The 18,446-nt window shown below is 56.8% G+C and overlaps 3 protein-coding genes across 3 annotated transcripts in view; 1 reads left to right on the plus strand and 2 right to left on the minus strand.

Annotated features, from left to right (window-relative positions):
* The window catches only part of ETH_00033200 (uncharacterized protein), a gene marked incomplete at both ends in the record, with an annotated part of 6,068 nt that extends 1,006 nt beyond the window's left edge, over positions 1-5,062 (minus strand). The window contains 9 exons of the mRNA XM_013377941.1: positions 362-562; positions 711-878; positions 1,168-1,219; positions 1,489-1,556; positions 1,862-2,206; positions 2,826-2,939; positions 3,327-3,606; positions 3,674-3,882; positions 4,208-5,062. Coding sequence (XP_013233395.1) covers positions 362-562; positions 711-878; positions 1,168-1,219; positions 1,489-1,556; positions 1,862-2,206; positions 2,826-2,939; positions 3,327-3,606; positions 3,674-3,882; positions 4,208-5,062 — 2,292 coding nt within the window. The remainder of the gene's footprint in view (positions 1-361; positions 563-710; positions 879-1,167; positions 1,220-1,488; positions 1,557-1,861; positions 2,207-2,825; positions 2,940-3,326; positions 3,607-3,673; positions 3,883-4,207) is intronic.
* An 810-nt stretch (positions 5,063-5,872) lies between these two features.
* ETH_00033205 (PRP38 family domain-containing protein, putative) lies at positions 5,873-11,697 on the plus strand (the record flags this gene model as incomplete). Its single annotated transcript, XM_013377942.1, has 14 exons — positions 5,873-5,924; positions 6,119-6,264; positions 6,372-6,456; positions 6,613-6,735; positions 7,114-7,298; positions 7,646-7,732; positions 8,000-8,081; positions 8,597-8,786; positions 9,761-9,946; positions 10,199-10,298; positions 10,664-10,731; positions 11,044-11,196; positions 11,346-11,423; positions 11,511-11,697. The coding sequence occupies 14 exons, from the start codon at positions 5,873-5,875 to the stop codon at positions 11,695-11,697; spliced, it is 1,722 nt and encodes a 573-aa protein (XP_013233396.1).
* A 456-nt stretch (positions 11,698-12,153) lies between these two features.
* ETH_00033210 (uncharacterized protein) lies at positions 12,154-17,961 on the minus strand (the record flags this gene model as incomplete). The annotated part of the gene is made up of 8 exons (XM_013377943.1): positions 12,154-13,242; positions 13,443-13,506; positions 13,834-13,899; positions 14,093-14,202; positions 14,802-14,930; positions 15,584-15,802; positions 16,373-16,516; positions 16,792-17,961. The coding sequence occupies 8 exons, from the start codon at positions 17,959-17,961 to the stop codon at positions 12,154-12,156; spliced, it is 2,991 nt and encodes a 996-aa protein (XP_013233397.1).
* Positions 17,962-18,446: the final 485 nt, after the last annotated feature.

Below are 18,446 nucleotides of genomic sequence, written 5' to 3' on the forward strand. Positions count from 1 at the left end.
GCTGCTGCTGCTGCTGCTGCTGCTGCCGCCGCTGCTGCTGCTGCTGCTGTCCAAACGCCACTCAGCAGGGCCCGCAGTCTGCACAAACTCCAGCTCGTCGTCCACCTGCACCCATTACACGCCCAAACCCTAAGCCCTAAACCCTAAACCCTAAAGCCTCAACACCCTACTTCAGTGGACATACATGCACGCTGCAGCAGTTTTTATGGGGCTTTGTCGCCTTCCCAAGACAAAAGGCGACAGCAGCCGCAAAAAGCAATGCGCAAGCAAGGCAGCCGCAGCAGCAGCTTCCAGTGCAGCAGCAGCTGCCGCAGCAGCAGCTGCTGCAGCAGCAGTTGCAGCAGCAGTTGCAGCTGCTCACTAATGCCTCGAGTGGCGTAATGCCGTATTTGGCTTTGAACTTGCGCAGCGTCTCATCAGAAGCAGTGTGGGGTCCTGCTGCTGCTGCTGCTGTTGCTGCTGGGTCGATGCAGCGAGCTGCTTCCTCCAAATCAAAAAGACGGTCCAAATCTTTACTGGGAAAAAAAGGATTCTCAGGCAGCTCCTGCAGCTCCTCCTCCACCTGGAGCAGCAGCAGCAGCAGCAGAAGCAGCAGCGGTGTGGCGGCTAGGAGGGTTGATCGCCGCATGCGCCATCTGCTCTGCTTCTGCACGTGCAGTTACGCCAAAGCAGCAGCACAAACAACTGCAGCAGCAGCAGCAGCAGCTGACAGTCTTGGCTGGAATGCCGTGGAGCAGCTTGTAAGGGTTTGCTGCATCAAAGTCAAGAAGGTTGCCTTTGCCTTTTGCTGCAGCAGCAATTAAAAGCCGAGCCGTCTCCATGTCTTGCCGGGACACAGACACAGGCGGAATGTCCCCGTAAGGCAGGTAATCCTCAAACTGCAGCAGCAGCAGCGGCAGCAGCAACAGCAGAAGCAGCAGAGTCAAAAGGGGCGCTTGCCTGGGAACAGAGGGAAGAGGCGCATGCGCCGAACTGCAGCGGCGACAGCAGCAGCAGCAGCAGCAACGACGGGAGGCGCAGCAACGGCGTTTGAGGAGCAGCAGCGAACAAGCGAGCATAGGCAGAAAACAGGAGAGGAAAAGATAGAAAGACAAAAATGAGAAAAGGAGATCAAAAGAAATTAAAAGACATTAAAAGGACAAAAATTAAAAAAATAAAACTTCTCACTGTCTCAGGGCCCGCGCACAGCCAATCGGAGAGACCAACTTCTGCTAAGGATCTGATCGCAGCAGCAGCAGCAGCAGCAGCAGTGGCTGCAGTACAGAGAGCAGCCACAGTGCTAACTACCACGGCAACAGCAGCAGTCGCTAGAGCAGCTACAGCAGCAGTTGCAGCACCAGCTGCAGCAGCAATAACAGCAACCGTCGAGGCAGCAGCAGCTGCAGCAGCTATAGTGTCTGTAACTGCAACAGCTGTGGTTGCAGTGGCAACAGCACCTTCACAGCAGCAGCAGCAGCAGCAGCAAAGAAAAGAAGCCGGGAAGCTCACCCAAAAAGGCGAGAGACAGCAGCCTCAACTTCAGGTGTATAGACACCTTTGCCGTCAGGTCCCGTCAGCTGCAGCAGCAAGCGCAAGAAGACAGATTAAAAGATATACAATAAAGAAAAAAGAGCAGCAGCAGCAGGACCATTTGTAGCAGCAGCATCAGTGGTAGTAGCAGCAGCAGTAGCTGCAGCGGAAGCTACTGCCAGCTTTGCTAATATTGGCCCTCAGAGCCAGCAGCAGCAGCAACCAGCAACAGCAGCAGCAGCAACACTATCAGCAGCAGCAGTAGCAGTAACACTTGCAGCAGCAGCACCACCACCACGAGCAACAGCAGCAGCACAGGCAGCAGCAGTAGCAGCAGCAGCGGGAGCGTTACCCCGAAGAAGGCAGCAAGGCCCTTGAGTATCTGTGGGGCGTCAGCGTGCTGCTGCTGCAGCAGCAAACTGTCAACAGCTTCTTCTTTGATGAGAAAAGAGTCGAAGAGAGCGTCGAAGCCAACATCATAAAAAGGGTCTCTCAAACGGCGAAGACAAACAGCAGCAAAACGCTCATCCGTGCTGCTCTCCGGGCTGCTGCCGCTGCTGCTGCAGTAGGTCGGGCTCAAAGACACGGGAGGCGAGCTGCTGCTGGCAGCCTGTGGGGCCACGCGTGGCAGCAGCAGCTGCCGCCGCTGGCTAGCCACCACCCGCTCCAGGTGGCTAGCTAGCCACGCTGCCACTTGCTGCAGCAGCAGCAGCACACACAGGCTGCTGCAGCAGCAAACGTCCACACAAGCACGCAGCTGCAGCAGCAGCAAACAAACGGACGCAGCTGCTGCGGCAAAAAACGAGAGGACAGGCACGCAGCTGCTGCTGCAGCAAACAAGCAGATCCGGACTCAGCTGCTGCAGCAGCAAACGTAAGCACAAACACGCTGCTGCTGCAGCGGCAAACGGATAAGCATGCTGCTGCTGCTGCAGCAAATGAGAGGACATGGAGGCAGCTGCACAAGCAGCAAACGAGAGGACGAGGAAATATCTGCTGCAGCAGCAAACAAGCGAACACCGAGAAAGGTGCTGCAGCAGGCAACAGGCAGCAGCCAGAGTACCCCACCCGCGGTTACGCGCTGCTGTTGCTGCTGCTGCTGCTTTGCTGCTGCCACTGCAGCAGCAGCACGGAAGGTACACCGAGACGACGTGCTGCTTGCTGCTTCTCTCCAAAAGGCGCAAAGAAAAGACAAAAAAGGGACAAAAAGAGAAGCAAAAGGAGACGAAAAGAAAGACAGAACCAAAAAAAGAAACGAAAAAAGAAGCAAAAAGAGAGAAAAAAGAAAAATAAAAAAGATTAAAAAGTACTTCTTGCCTGCTCGGTCAACTTCTGAAGCGCCGGTGGCATAAATGGCCGCAGCCGCGGCCAGCAGCGCGCAGCCCAGGGAGCAGCAGCAGCGGGAGTTTTCTCAAGGCGGAAGGTCTTGCTCTGTGCAGCAAACAGCAGCAGCAGCAGCAGGTGCTGCAGCAGCGGGGCAGCAGCAGCTCCTGCGCCAGAACGTGTAAAGGAGGCAGCACGAGGAACAAACGGAGCAGTGGAAGCAGCTGCTGCTGCTGCAGCAGGAAATCGCCCCAAGCAGCAGCAGTTGCAGCAGCAGCAGCTGCTGCTGCTGCAGCAGCAGGAAGAGAACTGAAGTAGCAGGAGCTGGTGCAGCCACGGAGGGATCAAACAGAACGCGAAGCAAAAGGAGACAGAAAGAAACACAAATACATAAAACAGGAAGCAAGCAGCAGCAGCACCAGCAGCAGCAGCAGAAGTCCCAGAGGGAACAGCAGTTGAGGAAACGAAGGCAGCAGCAGCAGCAGCAAGCCTCACGAAGGCCTCCAGCAGCAGCAGTAGCCGCTTGGGGTGGTGGCGGGGGGGCAGCAGCTGCTTGTCGACCTGCAGCAGCAGCAGCAGCTGCTGCAGGTCATCTCCCAGGCTCAAAGACACAGCAGCAACAGCAAGCACGAATGCCCTCGGGTTTAAAACGGGAAGGTTGAAGGACAGGGGGTTTGCCTGCGCGCAGCAGATCGCACCTGCTGCTGCTGCTGCTGCTGCTGCTGCTGCTGCTGGGACTGCGGCTGCGGAGGTGGGGGCACTGCTGCTGAGAAGGCTGCAGCAGCAGCAGCAGTCGCAGTGCAACGGCAGCAGCAACACGCTGCGCCCAGCGCAGACTCTACTTCTGCTGCTGTTGCTGCTGCTGCTGCTGCTGCTGCTGCGGCTGCTGCTGCTGCAGCTGGGGTGTATGTACACCGGGACCTACTGAGGGAGGGACAAGGCCATCTTCGCCTTGCTGCTGCTCCTGCTGCAGCAGCAGCTCCTGCTGCAGCGGGGAGTGCTCCAGAGTCAAAGAGTTCAACTGGCTCTCTAAATTCAGCATTGCGTCTTCCTGCACGCAAACCCTAAACCCTAAACCCTAAACCCTTGTCTTCGGTGGCTCCCCTTATCTCTACTGGAGGAAACCCCCCCCAGCAGCTTCAGGTAGGGTTTGGCCGTGGGGCTACAGAACAGGCGTTTAGGGTTTAGGGTTTAGGGTTTGGACCTTATAGAAGGGGTGTGCTCCTGGCCTTTTAGGGTTTAGGGTTTAGGGTTTGGACCTCATAGAAAAGGTCTGCTCCTGGTCTTTTAGGGTTTAGAGTGTAAAGTTTAAGTCTCATAGAAAGGGTCTGCTCCTGGCCCTTTAGGGTTTAGGGTTTAGGGTTTAGGGTTTAGACCTTATAGAAAGGGTCTGCTCCTGGCCTCAGGAGGCGCCAGGCCTTCATTGCCTTCCTCAGGTGTCTATCCAGCTGCTGCTGCTGCTCTTCAGTGAGCCGCCGCTTGGTCCTTCCTGCTGCTGCTGCTGCTGCTGCTGAGGGTGCTTCCGCGCTGCCTGCTGCTTCTGCTGCTGCAGACGTATCTGCTGCTGCCCCTGCTGCAGCTTTGCCGAAAAGAGCTGCCTTTTGCTCCTCTGAAAACAGTGTTGCAATGGCATGTTGCTGCTGCAGCAGCTCCCGCGCAAAGGTTTCCTTTTCTATCCTCAGGGCCTGGCCGTTGCCTGCTGCTGCTGCTGCTGCTGCAGCTGCTGCTGCTGCTGCTGCTGCATTGGGGATGTCGTCAAGGTGTTTGTATCGACGAAGGTCCTGCTGCTGCAGCTTCTTAGCCAAATGGCTTCGGTGCAGCAAACGCGAACTGTTCAAACGCCAGTAGACCCTGCTGCTGCTGTTGCTGCTGCCGCAGCAACTAGAGCAGCAGCTGCTGCTGATACCCATCCTGCTCCTCAGGTCCACAGAGCTCCTGCTGCTGCATGCGCTGCAGCAAGACGGACTGCTGCTGCTGCTGCTGCTGACAAGGCGGGAGCCCAGGCTCCTGCTACTGCAGTTGCCACATTTGCTACTGCTGCTGCTGCTGCTGCTGCTGTTGCTGCTGCTGTTGCTGCATCCCTTCAGCCCTGAGCAGTCGGCCGCCAGCTGACCTCTAGGCAACGGCCTGGGGAGGGGAAAGTCAATAAACTGCTGCTGCTGCTGCTGCTGCTGCAGAGCTTGTGACCGCTGCAGCTGGCGGCGAAGGGAAAGGCGGCGCAGCAGCAGCATGCTGCAGCAGCCGGCTGGGCGTCCGTACACCCCACCGCAGCAGCAGCAGCAGCTGCTGCTGCTGCTGCAACTACTGTGCGTACACCAAACAGCCCCGAGGGAAAAAAGAAGCCAGTACGGGACTTGAAGACAGAGAGGCGCTTGCTGCTCCTGCTGTTGCTGCTGCTGCTGTTGTTGCTGTTAGTGTTTCCCTCCTTGCTGCAGGTGTTTCGCTCTGTGTTTATTAACAAAATATTTTTCACAGTGTGCTTTTGGTGCTGGACCTACTGCGAGCAGCAGTGGCTGCTGCTGGCTCGAGACTTGAAGCAGCGGCCGCATGCAGCAGCAGCAGCAGCAGCAGCGCAGCAGCAGCAGCATCGGCAGCCAGAACAGGGATCTTTATGCAGCGGCAGTGCTTGAGACTGTGACCGTACACTTGATTTAGTTCTGTTCTTTCCATTCTGTCGTTCTTTTTGAGCTTATCCTGCGGCGCTGCTGCTGCAGCGGGCAGCAGCAGCAGCAGCACTTCTATCAGCAGTAGCAGCAAAGAGCGCCTGGCTGCTGCCTTGCAAAACCATTTGAGCCTCATCTAAACGGCATTTGTCTCGAGCAGCGAAGCAGCAGCAGCGACAGGGATATCGACTGCAGCCGAACCAATAGCAGCAGCAGCAACAGCAGCAGAGGTAGCAGCAGCAGCAGCAGCACTTGAGCCCTGGTCCGGATACTCGTTGGGTCCAGGGCCCTAGCAGCAGACAATACGACCGAAGCAGCACCAGCAACGTGGGCAGCAGCAGAAGCAGCAGCAGCAGGATGCAGTTCCCTTACGGAGGCATGGGAGCCCCCCTGGGGGCCCCTCTAGCCGCTGCGCCGCATGCTGGTGTTGGTACGGAACCCCTCCTTACTTTTGTTGTTGTTGCTGCTGCTGCTGCTGCTGTGTCCGTCTGTGAGGCAGCTAGTGCAGCAGCACGAGTATTCCGTCTGCAGCAGCAGCTGCTGCTGCTGCAGCAGCAGCTGCAGCAGCACGAGTATTCCGTCTGCAGCAGCAGCTGCTGCTGCGTGCGCCTGTTTCTGCTGCAGCACCGCTGTTCTACGGGGCCACTTCTGCTGCTACAGCAGCAGTAGCAGCAGCAGCAGTTGCGCCTATTGCCGCTGCTGCTGCTGCTCCCGTTGCTGTGGCGCCACTTGCTGCAGCAGCAGCGGATGTAGGAGCCGCAGATAAGGACGTGAGGCGCTAGAACGAACACAGATCCTCTGTAACCCTTTCAGCTTCTAGGGTCTAGGGTTTAGGGTTTAGGGTTTAGGGTTTAGGGTTTAGGGTTTGTGCGTTTAGAAGGGCGACGAGGAGGAGGCCATCGCTCGCTGCCACCTGCACACGAAGCCGCAGCTCTCTTGCAAGTTTTGTCGAAAGTATAAAAGTGAGTTTTTTATTTCTTTTTTAATTCCTTTTTTGTCCTTTTTTGTCTCTTGTTAATTACTCGTTTTGTCCCCCTTTTTCTCCTTTTCATTCTCTTTTCTTTTGTCTTTTTACTGGTTCATTTGACCCGCTGCTGCTGCTGCTGCTGCTGCTGCAGGCTTCACGCAGCAAATGGGCGTGCTGCAGCAGCGGGCCATTGCTGCTGAGGAAGAGACGCAGCGGAAAAATATGGTGCAGATGACTGACAGCACCACCTACAACGTCAACCAGCTGCTCAGAGGTTTGCTGCTGCTGCTGCTGTTGCTGCTGCTGCTGCTGTTGCTGCTGCTGTTGCTGCTGATTTTGGTGGCGCTGCGTTTGCTGCTGTATCTGTTGCTGTGCTGCGGTACTGCTTCGCCCTGGATTTGGGTGTAGCTGGGTAGTTGTGTGCTGCTCTTGCTGCTGCTGCTGCTGCTTGAGCTGCTCTTGCTGCTGCTTGAGCTGCTGCTGCCGCTGTTTGAGCTGTTTTCTGCTGCTGCTTGAGCTGCCAGCTGCTGCTGCCTGAGCTGCTGCTGCGGGTGCCTGAGCTTTGCTGCTGCTGCTGCTTGTGCCGCACTGCGGCGGCGTGAGCCGCTGCCGCTGCCTGAGCTGCTGCTGCTGCTGCTGCTGCTGCATGCAGGGAACATAATGTCTTCGGAGTATTTCAAGTCTTTGCATCAATTCAAAAGTTTCAACGAAGTTGTTGATGAGTTGGCAGCTTTTGCTGACCACGCGGAGCCTTACTGCAGCGGCAGCACGAGGGCCCCCTCCACGCTTTTCTGCTGCCTCTACAAGCTCTTCACCCTCAAACTCACCGAAAAACAAGTAAGCAGCAGCAGCAGCAGCAGCAGCAGCAGGGGCAGCTGCAGCAGTGGGCAGCAGCAGTGGTAGCGGTTGCAGCAGCGACAGCAGCGGTAACAGGGGGAGCAGCGCGGGCTGCTGCTGCTGCTGCTGCTGCTGCTGCTGCTGATGCATGCGGGCAGAAGGAAGATGCTGCTGCTGCGGATGCTGGTACTGGCTGTTTGGGGATTGGCTGTGGCTCCTGGCGGTTCTGTTGCTGCTCGTGTTGCTGCTGCTCCTGCTGGGCAGTACTGTCGAACGGAGCTCCAGAAGGGTCCGTGCAAGGTGGCAGTTTGCTGCTGCTGCTGTTGCTGCTGCTGCTGCTGCTGCAGATGCACATGCTGCTGAACCACCGCGAGTCACCTTATGTGAGGTGTACGGGCTTTCTCTATCTTCGATACGTCCACCCTGCAGACCAAGTATGCTGCTGGTGTTATTGCTGCTTTTGCTGCTATTGCTGCTGCTGCTATTGTTGCTGCTGGTGGCATTGTTGCTACTGCTGCTGCTGCTGTTGGCGTTACTGCTGCTGAAGGCACTGCCGCAGGCGTGTGCTGCTTCTTTTACTTGTTGGAGGTCGCGTAGTGCTGGAACTGCGGAGCTTGCTGCTGCTGCCAAGTTTGCTGTTGCTGCCAAGCTTGCTGCTGCTGCTCAGTCTGCTGCTGCTGCTGCTGCTGTTGCTGCTGCAGCTGTGGAAGTGGTACGAGCCTTACTTTCTGGACGACGAGCAGTTCACTCCGGGGGCCGATCCCAACAGAGTCATTTCCATGGGTAAGGGCTTTTTGTCTTTTTTCTTTTGCTGCTGACGCAGCAGCAAGAGAGCTCCTTTTGTTTCCCCCAGGGACTGCAGCGGCTAGCTGCTTGCCTGGGGCAGCTAGCTAGCCAGGGGTAGCTAGCTAGCCAGGGACAGCTAGCTAGCCAGGGGCAGCTAGCTGTCCATGGGCAGCTAGTTATCCAAGGGCAGCTAGCCAGCCAGAGGCAACTGGCCCTCCCCAGGAAGCTAGCTAGCTGGGGGCAGCTAGCTAGCTGGGGGCAGCTAGCTAGCTGGGGGCAGCAAGCTAGCTGGGGGCAGCTAGCTAGCTGGGGCAGCTAGCTAGCTGGGGGAGCTAGCTAGCTGGGGGAACTAGCTAGCTGGGGGAGCTAGCTAGCTGGGGGAACTAGCTAGCTGGGGGAACTAGCTAGCTGGGGGAACTAGCTAGTTGTGGGAGCTAGGCAGTTGTGGGAGCTAGGTAGCTGGGTTCAGGTTGCTGTGCAGCTAGCTGCTGCTGCTGCTGCTGCTGCTGCAGGGGAGTACGTGCAGTCGCTGCTGACGGAAGACAAGTACTTCTCGACGGTGCTGCCGCGGCTGCCGGTGCTGGTCAAAAACGTCTACGGCGCGCAGCTAATGACGCTGCAGCAGCACAGAAGGCGGAAGGCCTTCAACAGGCGCCACATCGAGGCCTTCTTGCCAGCAGCAAAGTGCATCGCGCTCTCCAGGTAGGCCCCTAACCAGCAGCAGCAGCAGCAGCAGCAGCAGCGGCGGCTGCTGCTGCTGCTTGGTGATAGTGGTGGGGTCGCTGCTGCTGCTGCTGCTGCTTTCAGTGGTAGTCATGGTGTAGTGGTGTGGCTGGTGCCTCTGTGGATGCTGCTGCTCCTGCTGCTGCGTCTGTGGGCAGCGGTGGTGCTGCTGCTGCTGCTATGGGCTGTAGTGGGGGAGGGGTGCTGGTTAAGCCGGCGCTGCTATTGCTGCAGCTGCTGGTGCTCCTGCTGCTGCGGCTGCTGGTGCTGCTGCAGTAGAGGTGCGGCAGCAGGAGGAGGTCAGGAGAAGCAGAGAGTCTGTTCTTTGCCACGCGCACCTGCAGCAGCAGCAACAGCCACCGCAGCAGCTGCAGCAGTAGCCACAGCAGTAGCCACAGCAGTAGCTGCAGCAGCAGTAGGTGCAGCAGCAACAGCAGTAGCCACAGCCGTAGCCACAGCAGCACAAGCAGCAGCAGCGTTTACAGCAGCAGCACCAGTTGCATAGCAAGGACAGTGTGGTTCTGCCTCCACGAGGGCAAACAACTGCGCAGCAGCAGCAGCAGCAGCAGCACTCCGTATGTGTTGGTCCCACTTACCTGCACCGCTCAACGCAGCTTCTGCTGCTTTGGCCGCTGCAGTTCCCGCTGCTGCTGTTGCTGCTGCTGCTGCTGCTTGTTCCTCCCCCCCCACATTTGTGCCCACCAGCTTGCTGCGTCGGCACTTGTTGATTAGTGCTGTTGCAGAGGGCCTCCGGGCCTGAGCGTGCTGCTGCTGCTGCTGCCTGGATTTGCTGCTGCTGCCTGAGCTGCTGTTGCTGCATGGCTTCCCCGTAGCAGCTGCGCGTTTTCGCCGCTGGCTCTTCGCGTCTTCGCGGCTGGCGCTGCTTCGCGGAGCTGCTGCTGCTGCTGCTGGCACCTGAGCCGCTGCTGCTGCTGCTGCTGCTGCTGCTGCAGCGGGGACTGGCTGGAGGGCACCGTGGTGTCCGTGGACAGCAAGGGCGTGTGGGTCAGGCTGGAAGACGGCAGCGAAGAACTTGTGGATTTGGGACTTGTGCAGCTCCTTTCTTACAAAGTAGAAGGGGCCACCCCCAAGGCCAAGCGCAGCAGAAACAGAGACAGAGACAAAGAGCGACGCAGAAGGTTAGCTGCTGCTGCTGCTGCTGCTGCTGGAGTTGCTGCTGGTGCAGCTGGTGCAGCTGGTGCTGGTGGCGGGCAGCGAGGGCTGGGCGGGGATTTGGGGTTGGGTGTTAGCAACAAATGACGCACCTCCAGCTGCTGCTGCTGCTGCTGCTGCTGCTGCTTCTGGCGGCCAGCAGGCGCTGGTAGGGGTTCTGGGGATGGGCTTCTCAACCGTCCGTCCTGCTGGTGTTGCTGCTGCTGTTGCTGCTGCAGCCGCAGCCGCAGCGCTGAGAGAAGCGCAGCGAAGACGCAGCAGCAGCTGCTGCAGGAGTTCCGGAGAAAAGAACAGGAAAAGGCTCTGGCGACTGGCAAGGTGAGGGGCATTTTGCTTCCTCTTTGTCTCTTTTATCTGTTTTATCTTTTGCATCTTTTCATCTTTTCAATCTCTTTTACTTTTTCATTTTTTTCTTTTTCGTTTTTCTGGCAGCGGCCTCTGTCGCTGTGTCTCTGCAGCAGCAGCACCTGCCTTCTTTGCAGCAGTTTTTACTCCCATTTTCTCTTTTTTTTGTTTTTTCTTTTTGTATTTTTTTTTTATCATTTTTGTCATTTTCTTTACTTGTTGCTGAGCAGCTCTTTCTTTTGAGGCTTCTCTTAGACTTTTTTGCCTTCACGTTTGCTGCTTTCGCCTCCTCTACTTATCTAGAGTTTAGGGTTTAGGGTTTAGGGTTTGCTGCTCAGGACTACGCACGCCGGCCCACTTCGTACAAAAGCGCACTATCTCTCAAGATGACCTCTTCGCGGCATGCGTGAGTTCTTAAACTGCACTTTGTGGTTTATCTGTTTTATTTTTGTCCCTTGGTTTCTTCGGTCTAGGGTTTAGGGTTTAGGGTTTAGGGTTTGGGATTGTTTGATGGTCTCCAATGTGACGCGTTGATGCTTTCAGCTTTAGGGTTTAGGGTTCTTTCTTTGCTGCCTTCAGGGTTTAGGGTTTAGGGTTATTTGGTAGTCTCGAATGTGTCTCCCTGCTGCTTTTGTGTCTTCTTTGCCTCTTTGGCTTTCCCGCTCTGTGTCATGCTGTCTGCTGCTGCTGCTGCTCCTGCCGCTCCTGCTGCCTGCAGGCCTTCGCCAGAGAGGCCTCCTCCCCCAAGGGCTCACCCGCGATCTGCGTTAGCGCATGCGCAGCAGCTACAGCAGCAACAGCAACAGCAACAGCAGCAGCAGCAGCAGCAGGATCCTCTGCAGAAGCAGCGGATTTCGTCCCTCGTAGCACGGTACGCGTCTAGCGAGCCCTTCACTGCCGCTGCTGCAGTTGCTGCTGCAGCTGCTTCCTGCGCCGTTGCCTTTGCTGCTGCAGTTCACTTCACTGCCGCTGCTGCTGTAGCCCGCTTCACTGCCGCTGCTACTGCTGCTGCTGCTGCAGGTACAGCCGTGCAGGCGGGGAGAATGCAGACCGGCGGCGCCGCAACGACACGGAGGCCCCCGAGGTGATGCGCCTGGGGTAAAAAAGGTTCTGTCTTTTTTATTTGCTTCTCATTTGCTGCTGCTTGCTGCTGCTTGCTGCTGCTTGTCTGTTGTCATCTGCTAGCCGGAGCAGCAGGCGGGCGGGGAACTATACGAAACGTCAAAAATCAATTCAAAGTGTTGCTGCTGCTGCAGCTGCTGCTGTAGTAGCAGCAGCTTCTACAGCCGCGGCACCTGCAGCAGCTTCAGTAGCAAAAGCTGCAGTAAGAGCAGCAGCAACGGACGTCCACTGGGGAGAGACACCCGAATAGACACTGAATTTTAAAAAAGGTGCTTTGCTGCCGCTGCTGCTGCTGCTGCAACACACACTACTCGTGCTGCCGCTGCTGCAGTTCGCAGTCAAACTCGAAGCAGCAACAGCAGCTGCTGCTGCTGCAGCCGCTGCAGCAGCAGCAGTCGCGGTACAAGGGCAGACATCCAGGGATGCTGTGACCGCTCTCTGCAGCAGCGGCTGTTTCAGCTGCAGCTGCAGCAGAAACTGCTTCAGCAGCAGCCGCAGCAGCTGCTGGAGCGAAGAACAGATTCCCAGGATCCGAATTCGCCATTTTGAGGGCAGTGCATGAACTGCCTTTGATTTGAATGGCCTGCTGCCACAGCAACTGCTGCTGCTGCTGTCCTGATGTCCAGTGACAGCAGCAGCAGCAGCAGCCGCAGCAAGAACTGCCACAGTGCAACAGGCACTGCAGCATTGAAATGGACAACTATGGCTACCGGGGACTGCTGGGGTAGGGGTCGCATCTTACGTGCTGCTGCTGCTGCGGTTCTGGCCTGTGCGGCGCCTGCTGCTGTTGCTGCAGCAGATGCTGCTGCATTTGCTGCAGCTGCCGCCGCTGCAGTTGCTGTTGGTGCAGCTCCTGTGCCGTGCAGGAGGCAGACTGTTGCTGCAGAAGCTGCTGCTGCTGCTGTAACTGCTGGTAGTGGTGCTGCTGTGTTAGCTGCTGCTGATGCAGCTGTTGCTGCTCTAGAAGCCGCGGGTGCTGCTGCTGCAGGTAGTTGTGCTGCGAATGGACTAATGGAGCAGCAGGTGATTGGTGCTGCCCCCAAAGACGAGCTACAGGAGGGGCCACGGAATCTGCTGCTGTTGCTGTTGCTGCGCTGCTTCTCGCTGTGGTACTTAGAGGGGGTCGGCGGCTTGGGGAGGCACTGATTCGCTGCAGCAGCATCTGGTGCTGCTGCTGCAGGTGGCTGCACATTCCGTATCTAGCAGCTGGCTCGGCTGCAGCAGCAGGGGGCTGCGCAAAGTTCTCTACCTTCCATGGGGCAGCGCTTTCGCGCCGTAGCAGCTGCTGCTGCTGCGGATGGGGCTGTTGCGTGAATAGCGGCGTTTGATCCTGCACGTGCTGTTGCTGCTGCTTTTGGGACTGTTGCATGAACAGCTGCTGCTGCATTTGCTGCTGCATCTGCTGCTGCATTTGCTGCTGCACGTGCTGCTGTTGCTGCTGCATTTGCTGTTGCTGCAATTGCTGCATGCCCACTGAGGGCGTGTAAGGCTGCTGCAACTGCCCTGCAGTGCTGCAGTGCGTAGACGGCCGGGATCCGAGGGACCGCGCCTCCTGTTGCTGGTGACTGAACTGCTGCTGTGCGCGCAGCAGATGCTGCTGCTGCGGCTGCTGCTGCCGGCGGTGCTGCGTCACGTTCACTATGTGGTGCTGTGCTACAAAGTCCTTCAAAGGCACCAAACCTGCAGCAGTTCGAATTAAAGGGTCACCTGCAGGCACGGGCACGGGCACTGCCACTGGGCGCTCCACCTGTCGGTACACTGGAACTGGCCGTGCGCACGTCACCTCGCAAGGCACCTGCAGCAGCAGCAGCAGCAGCAGCAGCGGCAGGCGCTGTGAAAGGCGTGTAGAAGCACGCGGGCAAAAACAGCGGCGAGCTCGAGTCCAACGGGTAAAAGCAACTCTGCGGCCTTCGCTGCCGTGAATTGCGTGCTTAAAGCAGCAGCAGCAACAGCAGCAGCAGCAGCAGCAACAGCACCAGCAGCAGCAATTCGCACCTTCACAGGGAAAGGCTCCTCCACAATGCGCTCCGTGTAAACTGGGACCTTCCGCTCGACATATCTGGGCACGCCAAAGTCACACACTGCTACTGCTGCTGCTGCAGTTGCTGCCTGTTCTAAGGCTGGACTGCTACTGCTGCTGCAACTGCTGCTTGTGCTAGGGTGGGGTTGCTGCTGCTGCTGCTGAAGTGATTTCTGGACGGGTGCTACTGTTGCTGCTGCTGCTGCCGCAATTGCTGCCTGCACTGACGCTGGAATGCTATTGTTGCTGCTACTGTTGCTTCCCCTGCTGGTGTAATTGCTACTTGAATTGTGGCTGGGCTGCTGCTGCCACTGCTGCTGTTGCTGCTGCTGCTGCGTCTGCTGCTGTTCCTCTGGTGTTGCTCACTTGGTAACGAAGACAGGCTTCTCCACCTCCTCATAGACGTCTTGGGGCTGCGGTATCTTCACATACCTGCACCAGCAGCAACAGCAACAGCAACAGCAGGAACAAGTGCAGCAGCGCACCGTGAGCACGGGCAGCAGCAGGCTGGAGAGCGGCTGCTGGGCTCCACCGCTGCTTCTTTTGCTTCTCTTTTTGTTTGCTTCCTCGTTCATTTTCATTTATTTTTCGAATTTCCTCTCTTAATTCCACTTGTTTGTCTTACCGAGGAATGGGCTTTGGTATTTCTCTGTAAATTGTCTTCGGTGGCTGAGCCACGGGCCGCTGCCGGTGTATGTACCGAGGTGTCGGCACCTTGACCCTCTTCTCCACCACCTGCAGCAGCAGCAGCAGTGGCAGCAGTAGCAGCAGCAGTAGCAGCAGCAGTAGCAATAGCAGCAACAGCAGTCATTGCAGTGGTTGGGGCCGCAGGGTCTGCCGTGAGAGGAGGACAGCTAAAGCCGCAGCAGCAGTAGCAGCAGCTACAGCAGTAAACATCCCAGTAAGAAAAGGAAAATCAGTAGCCGCAGCAGGATGGATTACACTTGCGAGACAGCAAAACGCAGACAGACGCAGCAGCAACAGCAGCAGCAGCAGCAGGCAGCCAAGAAACAAGCAAAATGCAGACCCGCGCAGCAGCAGCAGCAGCAGGCAGCCACACAGCAAACGAAGAGCAGCTGGCTCACAGGGACAACAAGGACAAACGAAATAAAATAAACGAAGTGAATCAAAGAAGACGAGAAGAGACAAAGGAATGTCAAAAGTGAGATAAAGGGAGATGCAGGAGAGACAAAAGCGAGGCAAAAGAGAGGCAAAAGAAAGTCGAAACTGCAGCGAGGCACAGACGGAAAGGAGCAGCAAAGGAGCGAAAAGGAAAAAGAAAAGAACAAAAAAGGAACTAAAATGTCAAAAAAAGAAAAGAAACTGCTGCTGACCTGCTGCTGCAGCACCTCCACCACCTTCTGCGTCTGAACTACGTTAATGTGGCGCTGCGGCACCGGCACAGGAACGTCTACGTACTGCACCTGCACCTGAGGCACTTCTACGATCTTCTCCACCTCCACCTGAGCAGCAGCAGCAGCGGCAGCAGCAGCAGCAGCGGGTAGCAGCAGCAGCAGCAGGGGGTAGAAGCAGCAGCAGCAGCAGCGAAGAACCAGCAGCAGCGGGCCGCAGAAGCAACAGCAGCAGCAGAGGCAGAAACAGCGGCACAAAGGGGTAGAAACTGCAGCAGCAGGGTAAGGGAGTGACGGGGACATCACGGATAGGAGGCAGAAGCAGCAGCAGCAACAGGTGTAGATGCACAAGCAGCAAGGATCGCAGCAAAATGAGTGGCAGAGGCAACACTCAGCAGGCAAAAGATCATCTGCAGCCGCAAAAAGAGCATTAGCAGCAAAGACACCAAAAGCAGCAAAAGGAGCAGCAGTAGCAGCACCATCCAGAGCAGCAACGACAACGGGAATGGCAGCTAGAGCAGCACGAACAGCAGCTGCATTAAGAAGAGCGCAGCAGGAGAAGCAAGGACACGAGCGCCCGCAGCAGCAGCAGCAGAGAACGCCAAACAGCAGCGCCAACAGCAAGGGCGGCAGCAGCAATAGCACCAGCAACGGAAGTGGAGCGGCGCATCTGCCCATAATGTGAGCAGTAGGAGCAGCAGCAGGGACAGCAGTAAGAAAAGTAGCAGCAGCAACAGGGGCAGCAGCAGCAGCAGGAGCAGCACCTGTCTGTACTGGATCTTGGGGACCTCGATGATCTTCTCGACTTCAATTCTTTTGATTCTTGGAGTTATCTTTTCAACAACTTGTACTTTTGGAACAGGAATGAGCACTTCCTGCTGCAGCACCTGCGGCACCTCCACCACGCGCTGCTGCTGCTGCACCTGAGGCACTTCTATGCAACGCTCCACCACCTTTTCCACCGGGACTTCTATGATATTTTCCTGAGCAAAACACGTCGCACAAGCAGCAAGCTAGGTTGATAGAAACCCATAGGCTGGAAAGCCTCATAGCTAGCTGGATAGCTAGCTAGCCAGCTAGCTAGCTAGCCAACTGGCTAGCTACGCCCTACATAGCGTGGGAAATGGAAAAACAAACGGTTATTCAGACAAATCGAGGTTCAGCTATTATCTTTTATGGCTAGCTAGCTAGCTAGCTAGCTAGCTAGCTGACTAGCTAACCAGGTACTGGACAGGACAGATACAAAGCCGTATGCAAGTATAGCTAGCTAGCCAGCGAGCTAGCTAGCCAGCCAGACAGCTGAGGTGGCTAGCTAGCTGGACTTATTTGTGGAAGTAAATGGAAGCAGAGGCAGGAGAAAAAGCAGCAGAGAACGCAAGAGCGGAGATGCAGCAGCAGCTTTAAGAAGAGCCGCAGCCACCGAAGGGCAGCAGCAGCACTGAGAGGCCGACAAGGAGAAGCAAAAAGAAGCAAAAAGAAGGAAAGAGAAAACAAAAAGTCAAGAGAAACTCAAAGCAGCGAAAGAACAAGAAAAGTTCCAGAAGCAAAAGTACCTGCAGCACAATTCGAGGCACGTGAATAATTTTCTCCTTCAGCACCACTTCAGGGACTTCGACAATTTTCTCTCTTATTTGAATTTGAGGCACTTCTGTAATCTTTTCTACAAACTCTATGCGGGGGACTTCCACGACCTTCTCCTGCAGCAAGCAGCAGCAGCAGCAGCAGCAGCAAAAGCAGCAAAAGCAGCAACTGAAAAACGGAGAGAATCGCGCAGCTGTAGCACGAGCAGCGAATGTCCAGAATTCAGCAGCAGAAGCGAAAGCCGCAGCAGCAGCAGCAGTAGCAGAAGCAGCAGCTGCGGCGGCTGTGGGAGTAGCACGATCCGCAGCAGCAAATGGCAACAGATGGAAGCAGCAGCAGCCGCAACAGCAGCAGCAGCAATTGCAGCAGCAATGCCCTCATGAGGCCTTACTACGATGCGGGGCTCGCAGATAAACTGCTGCGGCAAAAAATCATCCAGATCCGATTGCTGCATCCGCTGCTGCATCTGCTGCGGGTTCTGTTGCATTTGTAACTGGAGCAGCTGTTGCTGCTGCTCCTGCTGGCCAGATATCGTCATGCTGCTGCTGGTTGCTGCTAAGCCGGGAATGAAGGACTGGGGCTGAGGAACGCAAGGGCCCTCCCCATTAGCAGCAGGTGGGCCCGTTAGGTAGTGCTGCTGCATTTGCTGCTCTGCGGTCTGCTCCTGCTGCAGCTGCTGCTGCATTTGCTGTATTTGCTGCTGATCCAAGGCAGCTACCTCCTGCTGCTGCTGTTGCTGCTGCGAGGGCTGCAAGCTTCCGTATCCCTGCGCATACCGCTGCAATTGTCGCTGCTGCATTAGTTGCTGCTGTTGCAGTTGCTGCTGCTGGTGTTGCAGTTGCTGCTGCTGCTGCTGGAATTGCTGCTGCAGTTGCTGCTGCAGCTGGTGCTGCAGTTGGTCGTTTTCCGCCGAGCCTTCCAGTCGCTGTGCTGCTGCCTGGGCATTCATGTCTTGTATCAAAAGAGAATTCGCCTGCTGCATTTGCTGCAGCTTATGCTGAAGGAGCAGCTGCTGCTGCTGCTGCTCCAGTCCGTTGTAGCGTGCGTCTTGCTGCAGTAAAAGGTCTTGGCCTAACAAAGCTCCAGCAGCTAAAGAGCACCTATCCTCAGGAATCCCACGGCCGCTGGGGCCCCCGGGGCCCCCGGGGCCCCCAGGGCCTCCAGGGACTCCAGGGCCCCCAGGGCCCCCAGGAGTCCCAAGGGCCCCCGGGGCCCCCGGCGAAGGCGAAGGCGATGAGCTGTAGAAGGTGTGGAGAGCGCTGCCGCCCGTGTCCCCAGCTGGCGCTGGGGTCTCCCCATTTCGGTGCATGCAGTGTTGCGTGTTTCCCAGGAGTGTGTTTTGTCGGGGCTGCTGCGAAGGAGGAGCGCTCAGAACTGCTGCTGCTGCTGCTGCTGCTGCTGCAGTTGGCTGCAGACAACCTGCTCTGCTGCTGCGAGCCGCGGCCTCGGGGCCCCGCAGGGAGTAAAGGGGGTCTGCAGCCACAAAAGGGCTGCCTTGCTTGGCCAAGGAGTCAACAGCAGGGGCAGCAAGAGCGTTGCAGACGGTGAGAGGACCATCCATCCCGGCAAGCCGCTGCTGCCGCTGTCGTCGCTGCTGCTGCTGCTGCTGCCGCCTGCTGATCTGGCTCTTTGTCAGGGATATGCCGCCTCATATGAAACAGCTAATAGGGAAAGTGGATTTTTTATCGTGCTAAGGCGTCGCAGCTTCTGGCAGTCAGTGAAAGCGCAGCGGGCGGGGGGGCCCCTGGCTCGGGCGTCGCCGATCTCTCGGGGGGACGGTGTAGGGGCCCCTGGGAGGATATCAGGGGTTACCTGGGATGCAAAAAGTCAAAAACTAAAATGTAAAATATATTAATTATGTAAAAATGCACTAAGAGAGGCATGAGTTCCACAGGAAGAACCGCTGTAAGCCACCGACGACCAGACCAGGCCAGCACCACCGTCGGCTGCTGGTCGCCCTTGGGGGCAAGAGGAAACGCGAGCAATAACCGCTTCTTTGTTTCGACTAATGTTTAAAGTCTAAAACAATTGCTTGTTTACTTTTTT

Source organism: Eimeria tenella, genomic scaffold (assembly GCF_000499545.2).
Source record: "Eimeria tenella Houghton genomic scaffold, Eth_scaff69, whole genome shotgun sequence".
NCBI lineage: Eukaryota > Apicomplexa > Conoidasida > Eucoccidiorida > Eimeriidae > Eimeria > Eimeria tenella.